General features: G+C 38.6%; 1 protein-coding gene across 5 annotated transcripts in view; it reads left to right on the top strand.

Annotated features, from left to right (window-relative positions):
* ITCH (itchy E3 ubiquitin protein ligase) overlaps positions 1-18,464 on the top strand; it is a 63,908-nt gene extending 45,444 nt beyond the window's left edge. For 3 of the 5 annotated variants that reach the window (XM_086474856.1, XM_086474857.1, XM_086474860.1), the window contains 13 exons: positions 285-369; positions 1,736-1,864; positions 2,509-2,581; positions 3,551-3,622; positions 5,676-5,764; positions 6,410-6,569; positions 6,854-6,987; positions 10,751-10,891; positions 12,667-12,787; positions 13,545-13,649; positions 13,867-13,963; positions 14,319-14,391; positions 15,072-18,464. In XM_086474856.1, coding sequence (XP_086330982.1) covers positions 285-369; positions 1,736-1,864; positions 2,509-2,581; positions 3,551-3,622; positions 5,676-5,764; positions 6,410-6,569; positions 6,854-6,987; positions 10,751-10,891; positions 12,667-12,787; positions 13,545-13,649; positions 13,867-13,963; positions 14,319-14,391; positions 15,072-15,171 — 1,379 coding nt within the window. In that variant the 3' untranslated portion in view covers positions 15,172-18,464. The remainder of the gene's footprint in view (positions 1-284; positions 370-1,735; positions 1,865-2,508; positions 2,582-3,550; positions 3,623-5,675; positions 5,765-6,409; positions 6,570-6,853; positions 6,988-10,750; positions 10,892-12,666; positions 12,788-13,544; positions 13,650-13,866; positions 13,964-14,318; positions 14,392-15,071) is intronic. The other 2 variants (XM_086474858.1, XM_086474859.1) reach the window with 2 other exon arrangements.
* Positions 18,465-19,139: the final 675 nt, after the last annotated feature.

The raw sequence follows: 19,139 nt of genomic DNA, 5'->3' as shown, positions 1-19,139 counted from the left end.
TTGTCCAGGAAACAACAAAACTGAGTTTCCACATCGTGTTGAATTCTGCTGGCAGCGTAACTCATAGACAAGTGTCTGCTTCCAGACTTCTCTTGTAAAGTGAAGCTTTTTACCTGTGGTAGTCAGATTTTGGCCTGGTTTTATCATTTGTATTCCATGTCCTGTGTTTCTCTTGCAACACTGAATAAAAATTGCACAAAGAGCTGCAATACTGTTCTATTTGATGTAGTCTCAGTGATATATTAAGCAGGTATTGAAGTTTTTTTCCTTTCGCCCCTTTTCAGAGAAGAGAACAGACAGCAACGGCAGAGTGTATTTTGTCAATCACAACACACGAATCACGCAGTGGGAAGATCCCAGGAGTCAGGGGTAAGAAATCAGTTGCAGCTTCATGTAAGTCTGGAATGAACGTGTAACAAAGTGAGTGAGACTGAGAGCTAGGAAATGCTGTCCACAGCTGAAACAGGGACTGTCCTACACAAACTACAGACAGCCTGTTAAAATAGTAAAAGGTACTAGCCAAAATAAAAGCTGTCACAGTTTTACTTTACTACTAAGGAAAGTCTTGCTCAACCGCAGTAAGTTCATTCCTCAGAACAGTTCCTACTCTTTTTTATAAATAAGACACACGTCTAAAAATTTGTATCGCTGGGGGAGGGACGGATTTCTTTCATACGGTGATGGGATAGTCCAGAGGATCCTGTACTACACCTGATCATTTTGTAAGCAGTCATAGCTAAGAGACAAAAAGAAGACAAACTCGAAAAACTGCAGCACCCCTCCCCACACTTTTTAAAGAAAAAAGAGGGGAAAAAAAAAAAGGACAGAGAACTTGAGGCACTACTAAAAGTAATGGAGGCCTCTGTGTTTTGGGCTGTGATCACCCTGCCTATTTGAGATGGGGAATGTGGGCAGGAAATTGAGGGTGAAGGGTGTTCAATCCCACCTCCTCCTGTTTGAGCCAAACATTTCCATTTGGTGAAGCAACTTCATCTCTCCTCCATAGAGGAGGGGGCAGGGGATAGCCTAGTATGTGTGGAGCTGGAGATGACAACTTCTACATCCCAGTCACGTCTGCAGCAGCTGGCTGTGTGGAGAACACTATTGCTCTTCATACAACCCAAAACCCAGATGTGCTGGCTTCCCAGTTAGAAACATGGCCCTACGGTGTAATTCCGTGGAGGGAAGTCAGTGAGAGAGCACGTTGGAGTGGCGCTATTCAGGTCTTCCCAAGATACTGAGGTCTATGTTTGTTTATACCAAAATTGAGTTGGAAGTTTTTGAAAAATTACACAAGATCAATATTTGCATTTTCTTTTATTTTTGTCATTCTGAAAGTCTTTTTTTGGCTGCTGTGATTATACGTGAGGTATCAAAAGCTACTTGTTAAAATTATGTCAGTTTTTGAGTAAAAACCTAATAGAAGATAAAATTCTGTTGTTTAAGTGGAGGAGGCATTGATAAACCTTGCATACGTTTTTCCATTATGTTTCTATTTGCTGTTATTCCAGGTAGTGGAACCCAGTGAGCTATAATTATTTAAATAGTCATTTTGGTCTCATTGAGAGCGGGCATGAAAATTTAGGAGGAAAAAAAGGCAGAATAAATATTGAACAGAAAATTTCTCAATCCATAGTTTTTCTAGATCTGCTGAAATTTTTACTGACTCAGGTATTGTTCAATTGACTTAATGTATTAAGTTGATCAGTTACCATATATTTTCTTGTATCCATAGTCAATTAAATGAGAAACCCTTACCAGAGGGCTGGGAAATGCGATTTACTGTGGATGGTATTCCATATTTTGTGGATCACAATAGGAGAACCACTACATATATAGATCCCCGCACGGGCAAGTCTGCTCTGTAAGTGTTTTTAACGTTATACTAAGTTTTCAAAAGTAAAGTTTAGCACGCATCATTTTGGAAAGTTTTTTTCCCCCTCTAAGTTTTTTATGCAGAAAATTTTACCTGCAGTAATGCTTCTTAGTTTTCTGGGTTTGATCCCTGTCCCAGAAGAAGGCAGTGTTTTGAATGCTTCAGAAGCCTTCTTGCAAAGTAGTATGTAAGATTTGAGGGTAGTGGAGGAACTTCGTAACTGCTGTTGATGACCAGATCCCTTCCTTCCAGTTACTAGTGTTTCTTTATAAAAGTGCACTCAACTCTTTCTTTGATTTTTGGGAACCAGAATGGAGTTAAACCAAGAATTTAGCTCCCAACTTAAATTAACAGAATGTCATCCCATCCTCATTGGTAGAATCTTTTTTGCAGTTAATAATCAGGTAGTGTTTAAAAAGTACTGTGTATGCACTCCACAATTTACAAAGGAATATTTTTTTTTAGTTTACAAACAAGAAAATTACACCCCAAAACCAAAAAAATGTGAATAAGAATCTTCCAGCTAGATAGCAAACTAAACCATACAAGTCTATAACTAATACATTTGCAGGCTTTTACTTAAGTTATAAAAACACTTTCAAAATTAATTTTTTTTCTCCTTTTGGTTCCAGAGACAATGGACCCCAGATAGCTTATGTGCGTGATTTCAAGGCAAAGGTCCATTATTTCAGATTCTGGTGTCAGGTACGGATTAATTTTTGGGGAATATTTGTTTGCATTTTTGGTTTTCGCTTACATGCTTTAAGTGAATTCTTCAGTACCTTGCAAGGTGATCAAACTACTTTAAGGTTAAAGATGAGTTAAATTAGGAGGGAGTAAATACAGGACTTGTATAAAGTCATGTAACTTTTAAAGCTAGGTGCGCTATGGCTTTAAAACATTTTAGAATAAAGAAAAGCATCAATTTAGCTGCCTTTTTTTTTTTTTAAAGTGGTGGGTTTCAGAATAGTGCTCTCTTTCTGCGGTTAGGAGAGTATATGGGGCACAGTGTTTTTTATAGTTAACACAAGATCTACTTTGTGCCAATGTATAGTTCTGGAAGAAAACGCAGGGCATTTGACACAGAACATGGCACTTGTAAAAACTGAGGAATATACAGTGTTGCACGTTCGTGCGCTCTAACATAAACTCAGATTCCAGCGTGTCAGTCTTGGTCCTCCAAACTATATGTATATTGAAAGATTAACTAGCTTGGTATTTAGGAAAAAGTCTTAGGTTTAAATGTTCCAGTTTTCAGGTGTCAATGAATTATCGTTTGAAAAATAACGGCGAGATTAGCCTAATTTTTCACTTTGGATTTTGTGCAGAATAACCTAAATTTTCTAATTTTTTTATTAAATTCTGGGGTAGAAGCCTTGCTGACTTAGAATATGTTATTAATCTTAATGTTTTCCTGTGTCTTGTAAGAGTAGGGTATTTGAACCTGTTCTAAGGAGGATCTGGTGGCCTGTGTGCCTTGCTGTGGGTATCAGTATCCGAAGCAATTTGTTCTTGGTGTAAATTACAGTTAGAGTATCTTGATTACTGGGGTTGTTTTATATGGGTTAGTGAAATTCAACGGTACCTCTTAAAACAATATATGCAACAAAGAACTGTCCAAACTCAGGAACTTTAAGTGATGGTACACTTCACCTGTAACAAATTTCATTTCAGCAACTGGCAATGCCACAACACATAAAGATTACAGTGAGCAGAAAAACGTTATTCGAGGACTCATTTCAACAGGTATTGTGTTAAAACATGATAGTAGTGGGCATGAAAAGCTGAGTTGATTATTGTCACATGTTGTTCTTGGTCCTTTGACATCTTGCTAATGTTATTTTAGGTGAGACTAACAAAAAATACTCGTTTAATAGTTAGGATACATTCATACTTATGTATTAAAAGACCGGCTAAAATGTGAAGTCCTGCCTCTAAAGACTGATTTATCTGACACACAAGGTGATTTTTTTTAAATAATTTTTTATTTTTCTTAAGAGTTTTTTAAACTCTGAGCTAATTTTGAGGGGAGCGCTGTGGCAGAGCAGCTCCCCATTCTCCAGACGTTTTCATGTTGTGCCTTATGTTTGGCACATTTTTCCTCACAGTGTGTTATATAAGCACGGGCTGTGCCAAATATTAAACTGATCTTAGTGTGGGTGTTACGGGTCTTTAAATGAGTAATTAAATGGTACAAACAAAAATTATCAATTCTGTTGAGATTATTAGTGGCAAAACTCCTGTTAATGTCTGTAGACCTAAACCATGGTTAAAATTTGTTCTTATACAATATTTTCAAATGCTTTGGAATTTTACGTTTACTTTTTTGAATGTTCATTGTGGCAATAAATCATTCCCATGGCTTGTTAAATTGAAGCCAAAGCAGCTCTTTGTCAGTTTAATAAGATACGTAGAAACAGGCTTGGAAGTGCAGAGAACAATTGCTCTTGGCAGATACTTCTCTTGCCCACTTCTGTATTGTTCTGACTTAAAAGTAACTTAAGAAAATTCAGACCTTATCTAAGAAGACAGGAACTCTTACCTTCTTCGTCCCTAGCTGATTTTTTTTTTTTCTCTTTCTGTATATCTTCAGCCTTCCTTTCTTGTAGGAACTGTCACAGATGTGTCAAGCCAGGAAATTTGAACAAATAGAATAGCATGTTTTGAGACAAATATGTTCTTAAATAAGGATTAGTGCTTTCTTGTTCAAATTATTGTAAACTGGCTTAGCAGAAGCAGCAGTGCAGTTGGCTAGTCTTGTCTTTTGGAACAGTGATGCCTTCAACTAAAAGGGGTTAGAAGGGGACAAAGTAAATCCTGTAACTGAGAGCGAGCTCCAGCCTTGTTTCTAAAATTGCCCTTTGTTCCAGTAACCATAGAGGTAGCAAAATTACACTGTACTGGAAAGAATCAAGAGGTACGTTATGTAAATGGCATCAAACCTGGGTTTCTTAGGGAAGAGTTAAGATGACATAATCACAAAGACCTGAGTTAATTTTTTGTACTTGTTAGTCATTCAGCGTTTGCAAATATCTCTGTTGGGGTTATAAAACTTTTTGTGGTGATTAGAACAGACCTCTAGGAGAGATTTTAAAATGCAAATCTTGACCCAAATTTCATGCCTTGCATTGCAAAAACTTAAGGCTCTTGGACACACACAAGTGTTAAATTAAATTTCTTTATGTAAACCTCTGACAACTGACCAAATCAGCGTAATCACAAATTTGGGCATTGTATTAAAACCAGCATTAGGAAAGTCCCTTAGCATCTATGTTTCTTTCTACCTTTTAAAAAACAAACCAGCTGGATTTTTATTGTGCTGTTCAGGAGATGAAGCTGTAAAATGGAAAAATAGACCGTGTATGTTTATTATTGTTTTGTTTCTAGCTTATTTCTTTGAGTCCTTGATCATGTCTTTTCATTACTTGTAACTGGGAGATACCATTCAGTACGGTATTTAGCAAATACTGAATTTACTCACTTTGGGCCCATTATTTATTGGCTGGATTTCTGTCATATGCTTACAGACAGGCTGCTGGCCTAAGTATCCAGAGTCTTTAATTTCAGAATTATTGCTTCCCTTTCTCTTACATCTTTTACTTTTTAATCTGTGGAAATAGGTTTGCACTAACACTTCAAATCCCATGAACATTCCGTAAGCGGGTACTTCACATACTCATAGTTCATTTTATGGCCTGAATTATTAAACGCTATATTGCTTGATAGCAAATAGTGATAAGTCTAGCCAGTGCTTTTAGCTGTTTTCTTAAAAAGAATTGATTGTTTTTCTTTTACTAAGATAATGAGCTTCAGCCCTCAGGATCTACGGAGACGTTTATGGGTTATTTTCCCTGGTGAAGAAGGCTTAGATTATGGAGGTGTCGCAAGGTAATCTAAACTGAAATGACAAATAATATCTTTTTCTGCAAGAGCAGATACTTAAACTGCAGTGCTTTCAAAATGTTAGTAAAGTTTCTTACGTATCTTTCCGTGGAATATCTGAGGAAGAGTTCCTTAAGATGCATGCATGTCGTAAAACTGTATAAAATTATTTTCAGTTCACATTAGGAATTACTTTAATCATCTCAGTGATTAGAGATGCACAGTTTACTGAACTACAGTAAGCCTTTGGCACAACCGTTACTATCAAAGTGGAGGTTTGTAGAAAAAGTGAGTAGAAATCTACTTTCAAGGCAAAAGTCTTTACTGGAGTGTAACTGAGAAGTGCATATATTAATTAGCATTCCCTAAAACCCTAGTGTTTAAATCGGTGATAGACTTCTGATCTGCTCATTTAGATAAGGGTGGTTTTTATTCAAATCGCTGATAGTTGTATGCCATTGTAACTTTGCATATTGATTTGTAATTTGTGTTAGTTTCAATTTAGTTTCAATTCGGTCTAGCATTCTTTATGGTAAGGAAGTCAGATTGCCTACTGGTGTGCTAACGAGTTCCCAAGTCAAAATGACTTACCTAAAGTAATTTCTAATTTGATTTATTTTGAAATGTATTTTTATTGTTTTGTGATTTCAGGGAATGGTTCTTTCTGTTGTCACATGAAGTTTTGAACCCAATGTATTGCCTGTTTGAATATGCAGGGAAAGATAACTACTGCTTACAGATAAACCCAGCCTCTTACATTAATCCAGACCACCTGAAATACTTCCGATTTATTGGAAGATTCATTGCCATGGTAGGTTCAAAAGTAGAAAGAGGTTCTCTCATGTAATTTTCCTATAAATAAATATTGTACCATCAGATGGATAATTAAACAACTAATTTTTGAGTTGAAGCTATTATAAGGTGTTTGGGTATAACTACTGTTGGTATAAGTTAATTCAGCATGTTAGAAGTCATGGTATTTAGGTGGTTTTAATTCTTTGGCTATCAGATTTCATTGGTACAGAGTACAGAATGTTGTCATGTTAAGTATTCAATCATCCTTTGCATTATTTTGTCTGTTTTCATGTTCTTCAGGCTTTGTTCCATGGGAAATTCATTGACACTGGTTTCTCTCTGCCGTTCTATAAACGTATCCTAAACAAGCCAGTAGGACTCAAGGATTTAGAATCTGTTGACCCAGAGTTTTACAACTCTCTCATCTGGGTAAAGTGAGTTTGACTTGATTTTGTTCTTGAAATAGCAATATGATGGTTTTGATTTTTGTTTATGCTAGGAAGTAGGTGTAAATTTAGTACTAAAAACTCCACTGGAAGAAAGTGTAATGTAACCATTGCAGAGCTCTGCTGGGACTTTTACTCTAATTTTAGATACACAAATAATAAGTTGATAATGCGGAGGCCTTTCTGGTCCATTGAATATTCTGCACAGCATCTTGCATTCCATTTTTACTGTTTTTTTATAAATCTAGCTAGACTTTACACATATGTGGCAGTGTAACACTGTTACAAATAAAATGGCTTGAGTAAATTCCACTGAAACTTTTCAGATAACTGATAAAAAGAAATCAGCAAAAATCCACTCAATGTTTTTCTCTCTCTAGTACCTGCTTTAGTTAGAAACCATCAAAAGTTTGGTGCTACAATAATGTGAAGTTAACAAATGTAGCTTATTATTTACTAGCACAAAATTCTTCTGTTAGTCGTACCTGAAATTTGACTTAAAGGTTGATGTTGAAGATTGAATGCTTTAAAGAAGTTAATGCTCGTGCATTTTTCTAGATGTCCTTGGTTTTTTGCTCCAAGCTGAGTGATTCAAGACCATTCCTACGTATAGCCTTCCATGTATGCATTGTCAGTCGTCTGTCTATTCTACATTCATACTCTTTTTGAGTCCTCCTTCTCCACTCCTTTGCAGGTTCTTCTCCAGAGAGAAGCAAGTAAAAAGGATCTGGAGTTTGTAGACCATAATTATTTTTTAATTGTGTTAAAAATATTTTAACAAATAATTTTTTAAAAGCCTTAGATCTAAAGCTTTGTAACTCTGTACTTACAATAGCAGAACTCCAGGGTGTTACAGTCCGTGGTTGATGTGCACCATTTGTTTCGGTCACACAGGCGACTTTCCTTTCCCAACAGTTTAAAAAAAAAAAAAGGAATGACAGAAAGAGAAATTGAGAAATTCAGTTAAAAGTTGTTTGCTTCTGCTATAGTAAAAACAATTTAGCAGAGAAATTAATCTTTTTTATGTGGCTAGAGAGATAAAACATTGTACTTAAGAATCATACAAAACCAGAGTAGTTTTAAAATTGCTTTGATATATTCATAGAAGTTGTGGGGATAGACTGGTTTTTAAAATGCAGAAATAAATATAAAAGACAAGATTGTCATCTCCTATCATTGTGAATCCTGGAAGCATTATCTTGAATAATGAGGTGGGGGGAAGCGGCTTTATGAGATGTTCACCAATTGAGATATGAATTTTGATTTGGTTTTCAAAGAGTAGTATATTCCGTACTCAGTGTATGTGCTGCTAGAAGGTACAGCAAGTTAAAATTCCGTTAGGAATCCTGAAAATAGTTGCTATTTGAGTAAAGATGCCATGAAACTGTGACCCAAAAGGGAAGAAAAGGTCTCAAAGCTGTGAGTCCTGGTTTCTGTCATTAAGAAACCATGTTATCTGTTTTGTAGTCAGAAAATGTATGTATACTTTTTTAGAAGGGCACTTTTTTTGTCATCTTGTGACTTACTGAGTTTTAGAGACAAAGGAAATATGATACTGAAAAACGCAAGTTACAGGGAAGAAATTTGCATGAAATCGTGGGGGAGGCTATTACTGGTGAATCATCTTCTGACTGAATTGTGAGGAGTGGCACGTACAACGTTTACCTTATGAACAGTATAAATCTGTTAATATTTTGTGGGAAGTCTAGAGCAGAGGGTGTTGCTTTCAGCTGTTACTGTAGACACAGTTTGCGTTTGTGGTGCACGTAAGGTGGCCACTTCCCGCGTCTCAAAGCAGTGGGATTTCTTTGTAACCAAATAATCACAAGGTCTTTCAGTGCTGCTCGAGTGTTACATTCATTGTCTGTGGTTCTCTTGGTGCACAGGTAATTTGTGACGGTCTAACAGGGCATAGAGGCTTCTGGCTGTCAATACTAGGCTGCTTCTCTATGGCTACTTTTTCCCCTCGTTTTAATTCAAAGTATGCAGTGTGGCCAGATACCACCCAGTGGATTGTTGGTGTGAAACTTCCAAGACTGAATTCTTGGTTACCAGCAGTCCCTAATGAAAGACCTTGTCAAGGACAGGAGAAAGCTGCATCTGTAGTAAGGAACTGGAAAACTCAGAACGCGCTGTCAAGAACAACCCTTACCTCTCACTCTACATGAGGGTTTCAGATTACTAAGCTGTGCTGGCTACATATGCTTTTATTAATCTGCACTGTTTGGTTTGGGGTTTTTGTGTGGTGTTTTTTGGTTTGGGTTTTGTTTTGTTTTGTTGGGGGTTTTTTAACCACAGAGGAAAGCAATAGGAAAGCTTAAGGCTCTCACAAGAACTTTTCTGAAGGCTATCTCTAGAGTAAATATGACCCAAATATCAGTAGCAATTGTGTAGTGATAAAGAAATCTTCTAGGCCAGAGTCCATGAAAGGCTTTGCCCCTTGAAAAAACACTTAAGGATATGAAAATTCTGGAGAAGAACCTTCAGTCCTCTAAGTACAGAGACCCAAACTCCAGGTTTAGTATAGTTGCAGCTGCTTATCTGTAATGCTAATGAAATCCTCTAAGGAAATGACTGCAGATTTGTAGGGAAAAGTCATGTCTGTCAGGAGGGCAGACATAATTTTGTTCCTGACTAAAAAAAACAGATTTTATAACTTTCCAGGAAGCTTTCAGTAGTTTTGAATTTCTTGGTGCTTCTCCTATCAGGTGACCATTTTTCTTGTTCCCACGATTTTGAAATTTTCACAGAATCATTGAGTTAGGAAGGGAACCACTAGAGGTCATCTAGTCAAACCTCTTTGCTCAAACTGAGCTCGAGCAGGCATCTTTCATCTTAAAAGGAACAGGTGATTTTATGTCATCATCCACTCTCTGAAGCCTTCCTTCCTCATCTGAGGTTTCATGCAATAGCATGTGTTTTGGAAAGATCAAGTTCAGAAGCACTGTTGCATCATGGTGCTAGATAAACCACAGCAATGTTTTCAAGACTTGACATTTCTGTGTCAGGACAAGTATCTTGATTTTACACTTTATTTTTGGGGAAAATGGTTATCAAAACCTCTGCAGATGCAGGTGATTCTTCACTTTACAGAAGCATGTACCAAATTAGTGTTGTACCTGTTCTCCTGGCTATTAACACTGTAAAGAGAATAGAGTTTATTTGAGCAATGTTTGCTGGTTACAGATTCTTCCTATGTTGAAATTTCTCACAGAATTCCTCTTCAGCAGTATTTGTACTTTAACTGAGGAGCCTGGGACATTTCAGTGTATGCTTACAAGATAGTCCCATAAATATACTGGAATTGAAGATAATTCGTTAAGCATTCAAAGTCTGTCTTAGCTGCTTCTTATCTGCTATTACCTGACAAAATGACAGCTAAGCTTTAACACAGTCTTCACAGTACCTGTTAGAAGGAGCATAACACAATGAAACACACAGAAGTCATTACTTGAAAAGTTTCTGTGTTCCATATACATACCACAGGTCACAGGCAGCAGGCAGCTTGTCAGCCTTGTGATTGGTAAATTTAAGGGTACTGCTGATCAAAAATTTCTGATCAGCAGTACAATTCATGTAGACACACTGGTAAATGAGTCAGTACTTCTTGCAAAACCATAATTACTGTGTAAGGAACATTTCCTTATCGTGATTATTTAGCTCCAAACCTTTTTTCTTAAGGTTCTTCCTACCCGTCTACTGAGTACAAACTCTTGACACAGTTATTTAAAATGACATTTTTTCCTTACAGAGAGAATGATATTGAAGAATGTGGCTTGGAAATGTTTTTCTCAGTTGATAAAGAAATTCTAGGTGAAATCAAGAGCCACGATTTGAAGCCAAATGGTAGCAACATCCTGGTCACAGAAGAAAACAAAGAAGAGTACATTAGGTGAGAATAAACGAAGATTTTACTTTTCTCTCCGTCGCTTTCTTTAGTTCTAGCAAGAAAAGATTGACAAACTATGTAATCCGAAGCATTGTTGAAATTCTGTGAGTAATTGCTGATGTTCGCAACAAGTGGCAATTGTTTGGATATCATAATTGAAAGAAGAATATTGATAGAAATGAGTTTTTAAAATCCACTTTTCCTAAAGCTTACAGTTAGTAGAAGGTCCACTTTTCTCCTAGAGCTATTTAGCAGAACACCGTGGCAACAAATGTGAATGTTGGGTATTTCATGAAGTCGCTGCATGTGTTTATTATTGGAATTATATTGCTTCATAGCCTGCTGAGATTCTGCCCAGCCATTTATGTTTGTTTGGTTTTTTTTTAACTTAACGTTTTCGGATGCTTTTGTGATGATTCTTACTTTTTAAAATACTTGGGATCACTACTAGTGTTATCTGAACTGGTCTTGTATGATTAGGTCTTGGCATTTGTAACAGGACAGTGTTACGAATGATGTCCGAAGTTGTATTGTCAGAAACGAAGGATTATATTTGCAGTACCAGAACATTTTGAAACAACAGGTTAAGAGGGGAGGAACCTAAGAGTGATTAAATATTAAAACTGTGAACGGTGACCTGCTTGGTTCTGAAATATCCCCTTCTTCCTTAACGTGCAGCAGTACGTAAACTCTACTTTGACTTGGAGTCAAGTATAAGCTTGGAGGATGTGCTTGAAAAAGAAGAATACAATCGTACATTGCAGGCACAAAGTAAACTGAATCACGATAGAATTTTCCTCTGTCTTATGATGTGTTCTGCGAAGGCATCTTTCACGGGAAGGTGTGAGGGAGAAGGGAGTGGATTTTGTTTTCATTGCATGAGTAACCTAAAGACATTTCAGTGACTCACAGGCAAGGTAGTATTTGCAGAAGAAACTTGCGTTTTGCAGTTTTGCAAAGTATTAATATTGGGGTTGAAAATAGGGAGGATCTGCAGAAAACCATTCCCTTCTAGTTTCTAGGAACCCAGGGAGAGCTATGATTTCACTCATATTCTTTTGTCTAACTCTTGAGTCCTGCTTTAAGTCCCCGAAGTTTCTAGGATTGAAGTCAGAAATTAGCCATCTCTCCTTTAGACTCCAGTTCTCCTGACAGGCTGGGCTTGAATTCAGCATAATATCTGCTTCTCCCTGGGTTCAGGTTCTTCGGGTCTCCTGCCTGCTTTTCACCCTTTTATTAATGGAGAGTGGAGTTTCTGCCACAGAGCAAAGTTTCATGCTTAACAGAAACAAATATGGAACTTTCCAAATGGACATAGTCGTTTCTTGGTAAGCTAGCAGTCCTACTTGTCTTCACCAGTACAACTTGACCTAGTTTTTACCTTTTCATGGATAATGACTGAGATTTCTGGGGAGAATACTAGACAGATATAGCTCTCAAATACAGCATTTTTTTTCTTTCTTCAAATACCTAGGGACTGCTGTGCTGTCATTTATATAATCAGTGAATAGATGTTGCCTCCTCTTTGAGTCTAAAATACTTTCTGTAGCAGAATGGTTGGAAACGTAGGGTTTTAACTTAAACGAAAACCTAAATCATTTGCACACAGTAAAGATTACTAATCAAATTATACAGTACTCTATTCCCAGAACTTTCCAGACTTTCCTTTTTCCTTTTTTTTAACTTGGCTTGCAGTTCGTCTCAAAATAGGCTAACAAATATGTGGACTTGGGTTAGCACAGCCCATTTAAGTTACCTTTCTGTATCTTCTTTTACAGGCTAGTAGCAGAATGGAGACTTTCCCGAGGTGTTGAGGAGCAGACGCAGGCTTTCTTTGAAGGCTTCAATGAAATTCTGCCACAACAGTATTTGCAGTATTTTGACGCAAAGGAACTGGAGGTAAAGGATTGTTGGGCTCTTGCTAGATCCAGGTTGTTACATGGACAGTACTTAAACGCCAGTCATTATGTGTGAAAAGCAGAACTCGCTAAGGCTGACAACTCTCTTTTATAGGGCATATGAGGGAAACTTCATGGAGCAGTATTTGATTAGTGTGTTTCCCTTCACCTTTCCTCTTTACAGCCTACTTATGCTTTTCTAAAGGCTGGGATTCTTCCAGTAGAAATTTCTTAGCAAATTGCTTCTGTAATCCTCAGCCATTTGATTTGCCTGTGTTCAAAGAATGAGTAACTTGACAGAAGGGGAGATAAAAGCAGATATGCTATGGATGGTCGCACGTAGACTGGACCAGGTTCTAGAGCGTTTTGATCTCTCCAAATTACACTTCCTGAAGCTTCTCTTCAATTTAAAAAGATAAAAACATAAAAATAAAACATCCAGTTCCTAGCAGAGAGTGGTACGGCTGGGCAATGGCAAACTGTTCCTGGTGTGACTGTCTAATGCAAGACTTACTCCAGTTCTCATGCCAGGGATACTTTCTGTTTTGTGACCTCTCCAAATGCGCTTCATGAGTAGTCATCAGTCTTTGTTGTAGAAGTTGTGGATAAAGTTTGAAATTAAAAACAAGTGTACTGTCGTCACAGATGCTTCTAAGTATGGGTGCGGTTGGTGTTCTGGTTTGCTATGTGGGAAGTCATGGAAGGACGGTCATCACTGGTACTGGCATGTTTTATTTCCCTTTTTCTCCCCTAAAAAGGTGCTTCTGTGTGGAATGCAAGAAATTGATTTGAATGACTGGCAGAGGCATACCATCTACCGGCACTATACCAGGACCAGCAGACAGATAGTGTGGTTTTGGCAGGTTTGTAGACTACTTCTTATTCTCAGACCAACACAAGTTGCAGAGCAGTAAACAATAATCAGAATTATTGGACAGATCTATACAGTGTGTAAATACCAATTGTTACTGCTAATCCAGCTGTTGCGAGCAGTCCTGTAATTTGTAAATCTGTGGAGGATGATGATGTGAAGATCTGAGTATCAAATCTATACCTAAATGTCCAATTACTGTTTTTCAGTTTGTGAAAGAAATAGATAATGAGAAGAGAATGAGACTCTTGCAGTTTGTTACTGGGACATGCAGATTACCAGTGGGAGGATTTGCTGACCTCATGGGTATGCATTGATAATCCCTGTAATTCTTTTTAAAAGAGCCAAGTTACGTGTTTAATGACATGTTAAATGAATTTTATATTGAATGCTGTTTGTAAGTCCTGCATGTACTTGAGCTGTGATGGAAAAAGAGATGGAGGGAGTGTTTACACCTGTTGTATTGAGTTTCAAAATCACTTCAAATTTATGTGTTTCACCACATGCATACTTTGATCCAGACAGAGCTGTATACTGAAAAATGCCCTTTTTCTGTGCCTGTCTGGTGCTGCGCTTAAGCCTTTCATACTTCAGTTGTGACCTATTACCTGCTGGGGCGAAGTAGCTAGACCTATGCCTTGTGTATTTGAATTTGTTACAGGGAGCAATGGACCCCAAAAATTTTGTATTGAAAAAGTTGGAAAGGAAAACTGGTTACCCAGAAGTCATACCTGGTGAGTGTGTAACAAATCAGAATATTGCTACTGCTCTGCTTTTGCTGACAACTATCTACTTGGAGATTTTAGTAAATGGGTAATATTCTCAAATGGTTGGGGCTGCCTGAAAGCAAACACTGAGTTACACCCATGTACTTGGTTGAATAATAGCTGAACTTCTGAAAAACTCTTGTGGCATAGAGTAGATTACATTGTAAATTCCGTGGATTTGTGTATTACTGAAAATTTAAAGTAATAAACAGTACTGTCTAAAGAAGTTGGGATTGGCCTTTTGGTATTACTACACGCCATCTTGATAGCGAAGGAGCCACATTCACACTCCCTCTTCCCTAGAGCAAAGACAGCTTCTACTCAGTTCCTCGGGTGTGTCAGTGGTTAGTGAAAACACACAAATTAAAATGTTAAATGTGAACGATGACTCTAGTTAACCAGCTAGGAAACGTTAGTGAAACTTCTTACCAAGTACATTGCATTTCTAGAAAACTGTCACTGTTCAAGTGCTTGAACTCTGACTTTTGCTCTCATAAATATGTAAATCTGTGTCAGTAGCTTTTCACAGGATATAAATCCAGGTATCCATCTGCACAGCAAAAAGTTTAATTGCCCATATTCATAATGGATTTTTTTTGTGATGGTTTAATTATTTTTCAGTACTTAAGTTTTTTCTTTATTTTCAGTTTCAATCGCTTAGACCTTCCACCCTATAAGAGTTATGAGCAGTTGAAGGAAAAGTTGTTGTTCGCAATTGAAGAAACAGAAGGATTTGGGCAAGAATAGCTAAAATTTGCACCTTGAAGAATGTGAACTCAACATGACGTATGTTCTTCACTACTTCTGCTTGTTGCACACTTCATTGTAAAGTAGACTTGACTTGGATTTATTTAACAATACTGATGTGGATTCTGGAAACTGAGCACTTTCAGAAATCAAATGAGCAATCAGATGTGGCTACAAAAGAATTATGACCTAAGTAGAGGTTTAATACAGCTTTGGGCTCTGCTTTCTTTTACCATTCGTTAATTAGAATGTGTCCTTAATGACTGACAGATTTTTAACAATAGTTTTGTCTTTCCTTTTTAGTAGCATTTTTTGCTACTGATGCACTGGGAAGTTCATTGGTAGCTGCAGTGCTGCAGCATCATCCGAAGCCTCTTCACAGCAGTGGTGTTAGAGCAGCTCGTATCCATCCTCTGCCCGCTGTGAGCACCTCCACGGCTTAAGCTCTGTTTTCTAACCCAAGTGTGGCCAGACTGTTCTTTCTCCACCTGGAGTCTGCTCACATGCCAGCTGGACTCAAGCTGCTGTTTAGGGGATGTCAAACTGTGGCACAAATCCAGGGCATAGCTTTGCTGTGGTTTTTCCCAATCCTGCTAATTTCAGCAAAATAGACACCCGCCCAAAGTTGTTGGAACGTTTTCTGTGTGGCCTCAGAAGAATCTTTTTTCTGTGTAACACAATTAATTTTTAAATAAATTTTAACACTGTGGTACTTCACTTGTTTTGCAAAAGACAAGACCACCTGGGATTGCACTGATTCCACTTAGATCCTGTTTGCAGACTGGTGTTTCCTGTCGGAAGGGTTAACAGACATTGTTCTCGGCGTTGCTCTCGCGTGTTGCAGTCAGGTCGCTCTGAAGGCTTTATTGGGCTCTCAGGAAGAGGTGCAAACCAACTGAATTCAGAAAACAATAACACTTACTGTTTTTGCTGGTGAACTGTTATGCAATACTGGCCAAGGCTAAGAGGATTAGAAAGTTCAGATACAGATTACAGATTTCTGAAAAGCTGGAGCATCAGTGAATAGTTCTGTAAAGACTGAAGCTAAAGCTGTGGGGGGAGGTTTCTAAGCTAATTCACCCTAAGCTGCTTATAGCTAGTAACTTTGGTAGCGAGTTCCTGTTGGATGAATAACATCTTTTATTTCCTTTTAGAATCTGTTAATATTCAATTCTTTTCTGGTTTACAATAACATTTTGCATTTTATTGCTCCTTTAGACTGAATGCACTTTTTGGGTATGGTCAGCTCTTTCCCTCTCTGAAGGGAGGAAGGCGAACGCCAGCGAGGCGAGCTGCTAGCCCTAGCGAGGTGTGACACTTGGGCAGCACATAGTGCGTGTAGAGCAGAGCCACAGCTCCCAGCGTTGGGAGAGGAGCTGGTTTGGGGAGGTTTTTAGATATCGGAGCTGAAACAGGACAGGAGGAAACTGTAAAACTGAACTTCCCGCCTCGAAAAGAGTATTTCTTTCCTGCTGTCCCTTGTGTCTAAACTGTGAGGGGGAAAAACTGATCCAGGTCTAAGAAGAACGGAGACACCACCGTTTTTAACTGACTTTGCGAGTTTTTCAGGTTGCAGAAAGCGATACGTGCCTGTGGGCAGGCAGAAGGGCGAGACTTGGGAGCGAACAGCTCCTCTGCCATGCACGTTCTGCGGCAGGCACGGAGAGAGTTTCTGAGGATACAGAAGTGACCCTCTTTTACAGCTTCATTGGTGGTGGAAACTAACCTGACTTCATGGTTTTACTAGGAGGAAAATCTGCCAACTTCAAAACATTTGATGGATATATTACAGTATACAGCTCGTGAGGAGAAAAAAAGCCTTATAAATATTTTCTGTTTATATTAATTCTTACGATGAAATGTAGTTATCTAACGTATTTACAAGAGAGATTAAATTAAGCAAGATAATGCAAGATTAAGCTATGAAAAATAGTCCGTGTTCTGCATAATGCTTTATGATTCATGTAGGGAACCTAGAAGTATTGTTAATGTATAAATATCACCCAAAAGGCTTTCAGCCCTATATTTTTAAAATAAAGAATAGCTATAATTGAAATAGCCTTAGCCCTAGTTCTATAGGGTGTGGCTGTTTAATATTTTTATGGTTGACATGTTTAGTTCAGGAAAAAGGTAAATGCTTGTATATATTTTTGCAGTCCGGGATTCCACTTACTCCATTTTTCTTCCTTTAATTTAAATGGCATGTTTATATGTCTTTTCTGCTGTATTAGGATGGGGAAAGGGGGCTGGATATCCCAAGCACCAGATAAGATTTTAAAATATTGCAAGTAAAGAATTCATTGGGGGGGGGGGAAATTCGTGAAACATTGGATTTGGCCAAAATATAAGAAATTTAAGCAACTTTACTGTGTTAAATTGGCAGTGTTTCTGAAGGCAGAGGTTAAGATTACTGAGGCATTTTACTTCGTCAGCATTGTGAATGCTAAAAACTCTGTTAATTCTTGACATCATGCTGTGTAGAAATAAAAAGGAGTTAATATCAGCCACTGGTGCACTTTTCTGTTCTTTACGGGGATCTGGTGAAGACGACCCGTGGGTGAGGCCACGGCGTCTGGTGTCCCAGGTGATGGATGGTTATGGATGGGACGTACAGGAGGATTTTCAGCAGAGATCAGTGAATTTGTCTCCCACTGCTTCAGCTGATTCAGCAGCCTGAGCTGCAGAAATTCATCGTATGTCACAAATGCATATTCATGTGTAACCATCAATTGATCCCAAGTTTCAAGTATTGCCAGAATTTTGCCTTACTAGAATGACATGAGGAAATTAGAAGCTGAGACGCTGATCTAAGAATTAACAAAGCCTTATTGTTATGGGTAGCTCAGGAAATGTTCATATACTAATGGAATGCACAGTGAATGCATCATGTCTTCATCTGAGCTAGTATGGAAGGTGGTTTGTATTTAATCCCGTTGCTTGTGGTTAAAAAAAAAGCTTTTTTATTATTCTAAGTAAAACAAACAAAATGCTTGTTTAATTTTTTTGTTTGCATTTTTATTACTTGCTGCACTGGATTTGTAACCTCAACTCTCTCTGTTATATTGGTATCTCCAGCCCCCTTTTTGTGGTGTCTTTTTAATTTTCTTCAAGAACCACTGTTTGTGTATATGTGCTCTAGTGAACTCGTATATAAACTGGGATCAGCAGCACTGGATTGTAAAATACTGTACTGAAATTCGTTGTTGAAATTTCCTTGCATTGTAATTTCAAATACTCAGGTAACTGTAACAGTATCTCAGTAAGTCAAATACTTTTATAAAACTACTTCAAGAGCTGGTCGTCTCGTTGTTATTCCATCTGTGTGCAAATGAACCGTCTGCTTGGGGGGGTGAGGGTCTGGCGCTTGGAAGTCCTGCAGGAATGTTCTTTCCTGAGACCTCTTTGGCCCTTATTGATTCATTGGGAATTCACTGGGCGATGCCTTTGTGACTGGGTGGAAACCGCGGACAAAACGACGCAGATGGTCTGGAGAGAGGTTGTGCGGGAGCCACAGCTTCAGCGTTTCTTGTGCCGCTGTGGCAGCAGTAACAGAAGCGAGGTGGGACTGGGCCGGTTTGTGTCTTCTGTCCAGGCCTGACAGGAAGGAGGGAACAAAAGCTCAGCCGAGACTGACCCGCCTCGTAGCTCCCCTCATCCTCCGCACGAAGGGAGAAGCGGGGGTTACTCCTTCCTGCCGGCAGGAACCTCTCCCGCCTGCCATGACCTGTCCGAGGTGACGGACATCAGCTTTACAGGGGCACCGCCCAGCTGACGGGTGCGTCCCGTCAGGTCTCAGGGACGTCCTTGCGGCCAGTTTGTTCAAGTGTTCCCTCAGCTGCCCCTCCCCCGCCCAGGGTCATCCCTGGCCGCAGGGCTGCGCAGGGGGGTCGCTCCGCTCGCTTTGCCAGACCTTCACAGAGGCTCCGTAACGCAGTTTCGGCGGCAGCAGCAGCCGCCGCCCCCAGGAA

The sequence above is a fragment of the Leptosomus discolor genome, chromosome 17, assembly GCF_034619465.1.
Source record: "Leptosomus discolor isolate bLepDis1 chromosome 17, bLepDis1.hap2, whole genome shotgun sequence".
Classification (NCBI taxonomy): Eukaryota; Metazoa; Chordata; class Aves; order Leptosomiformes; family Leptosomidae; genus Leptosomus; species Leptosomus discolor.
Note: the sequence above shows the minus strand (reverse complement) of the source record. Positions and strands in the feature narration are given on the sequence as shown.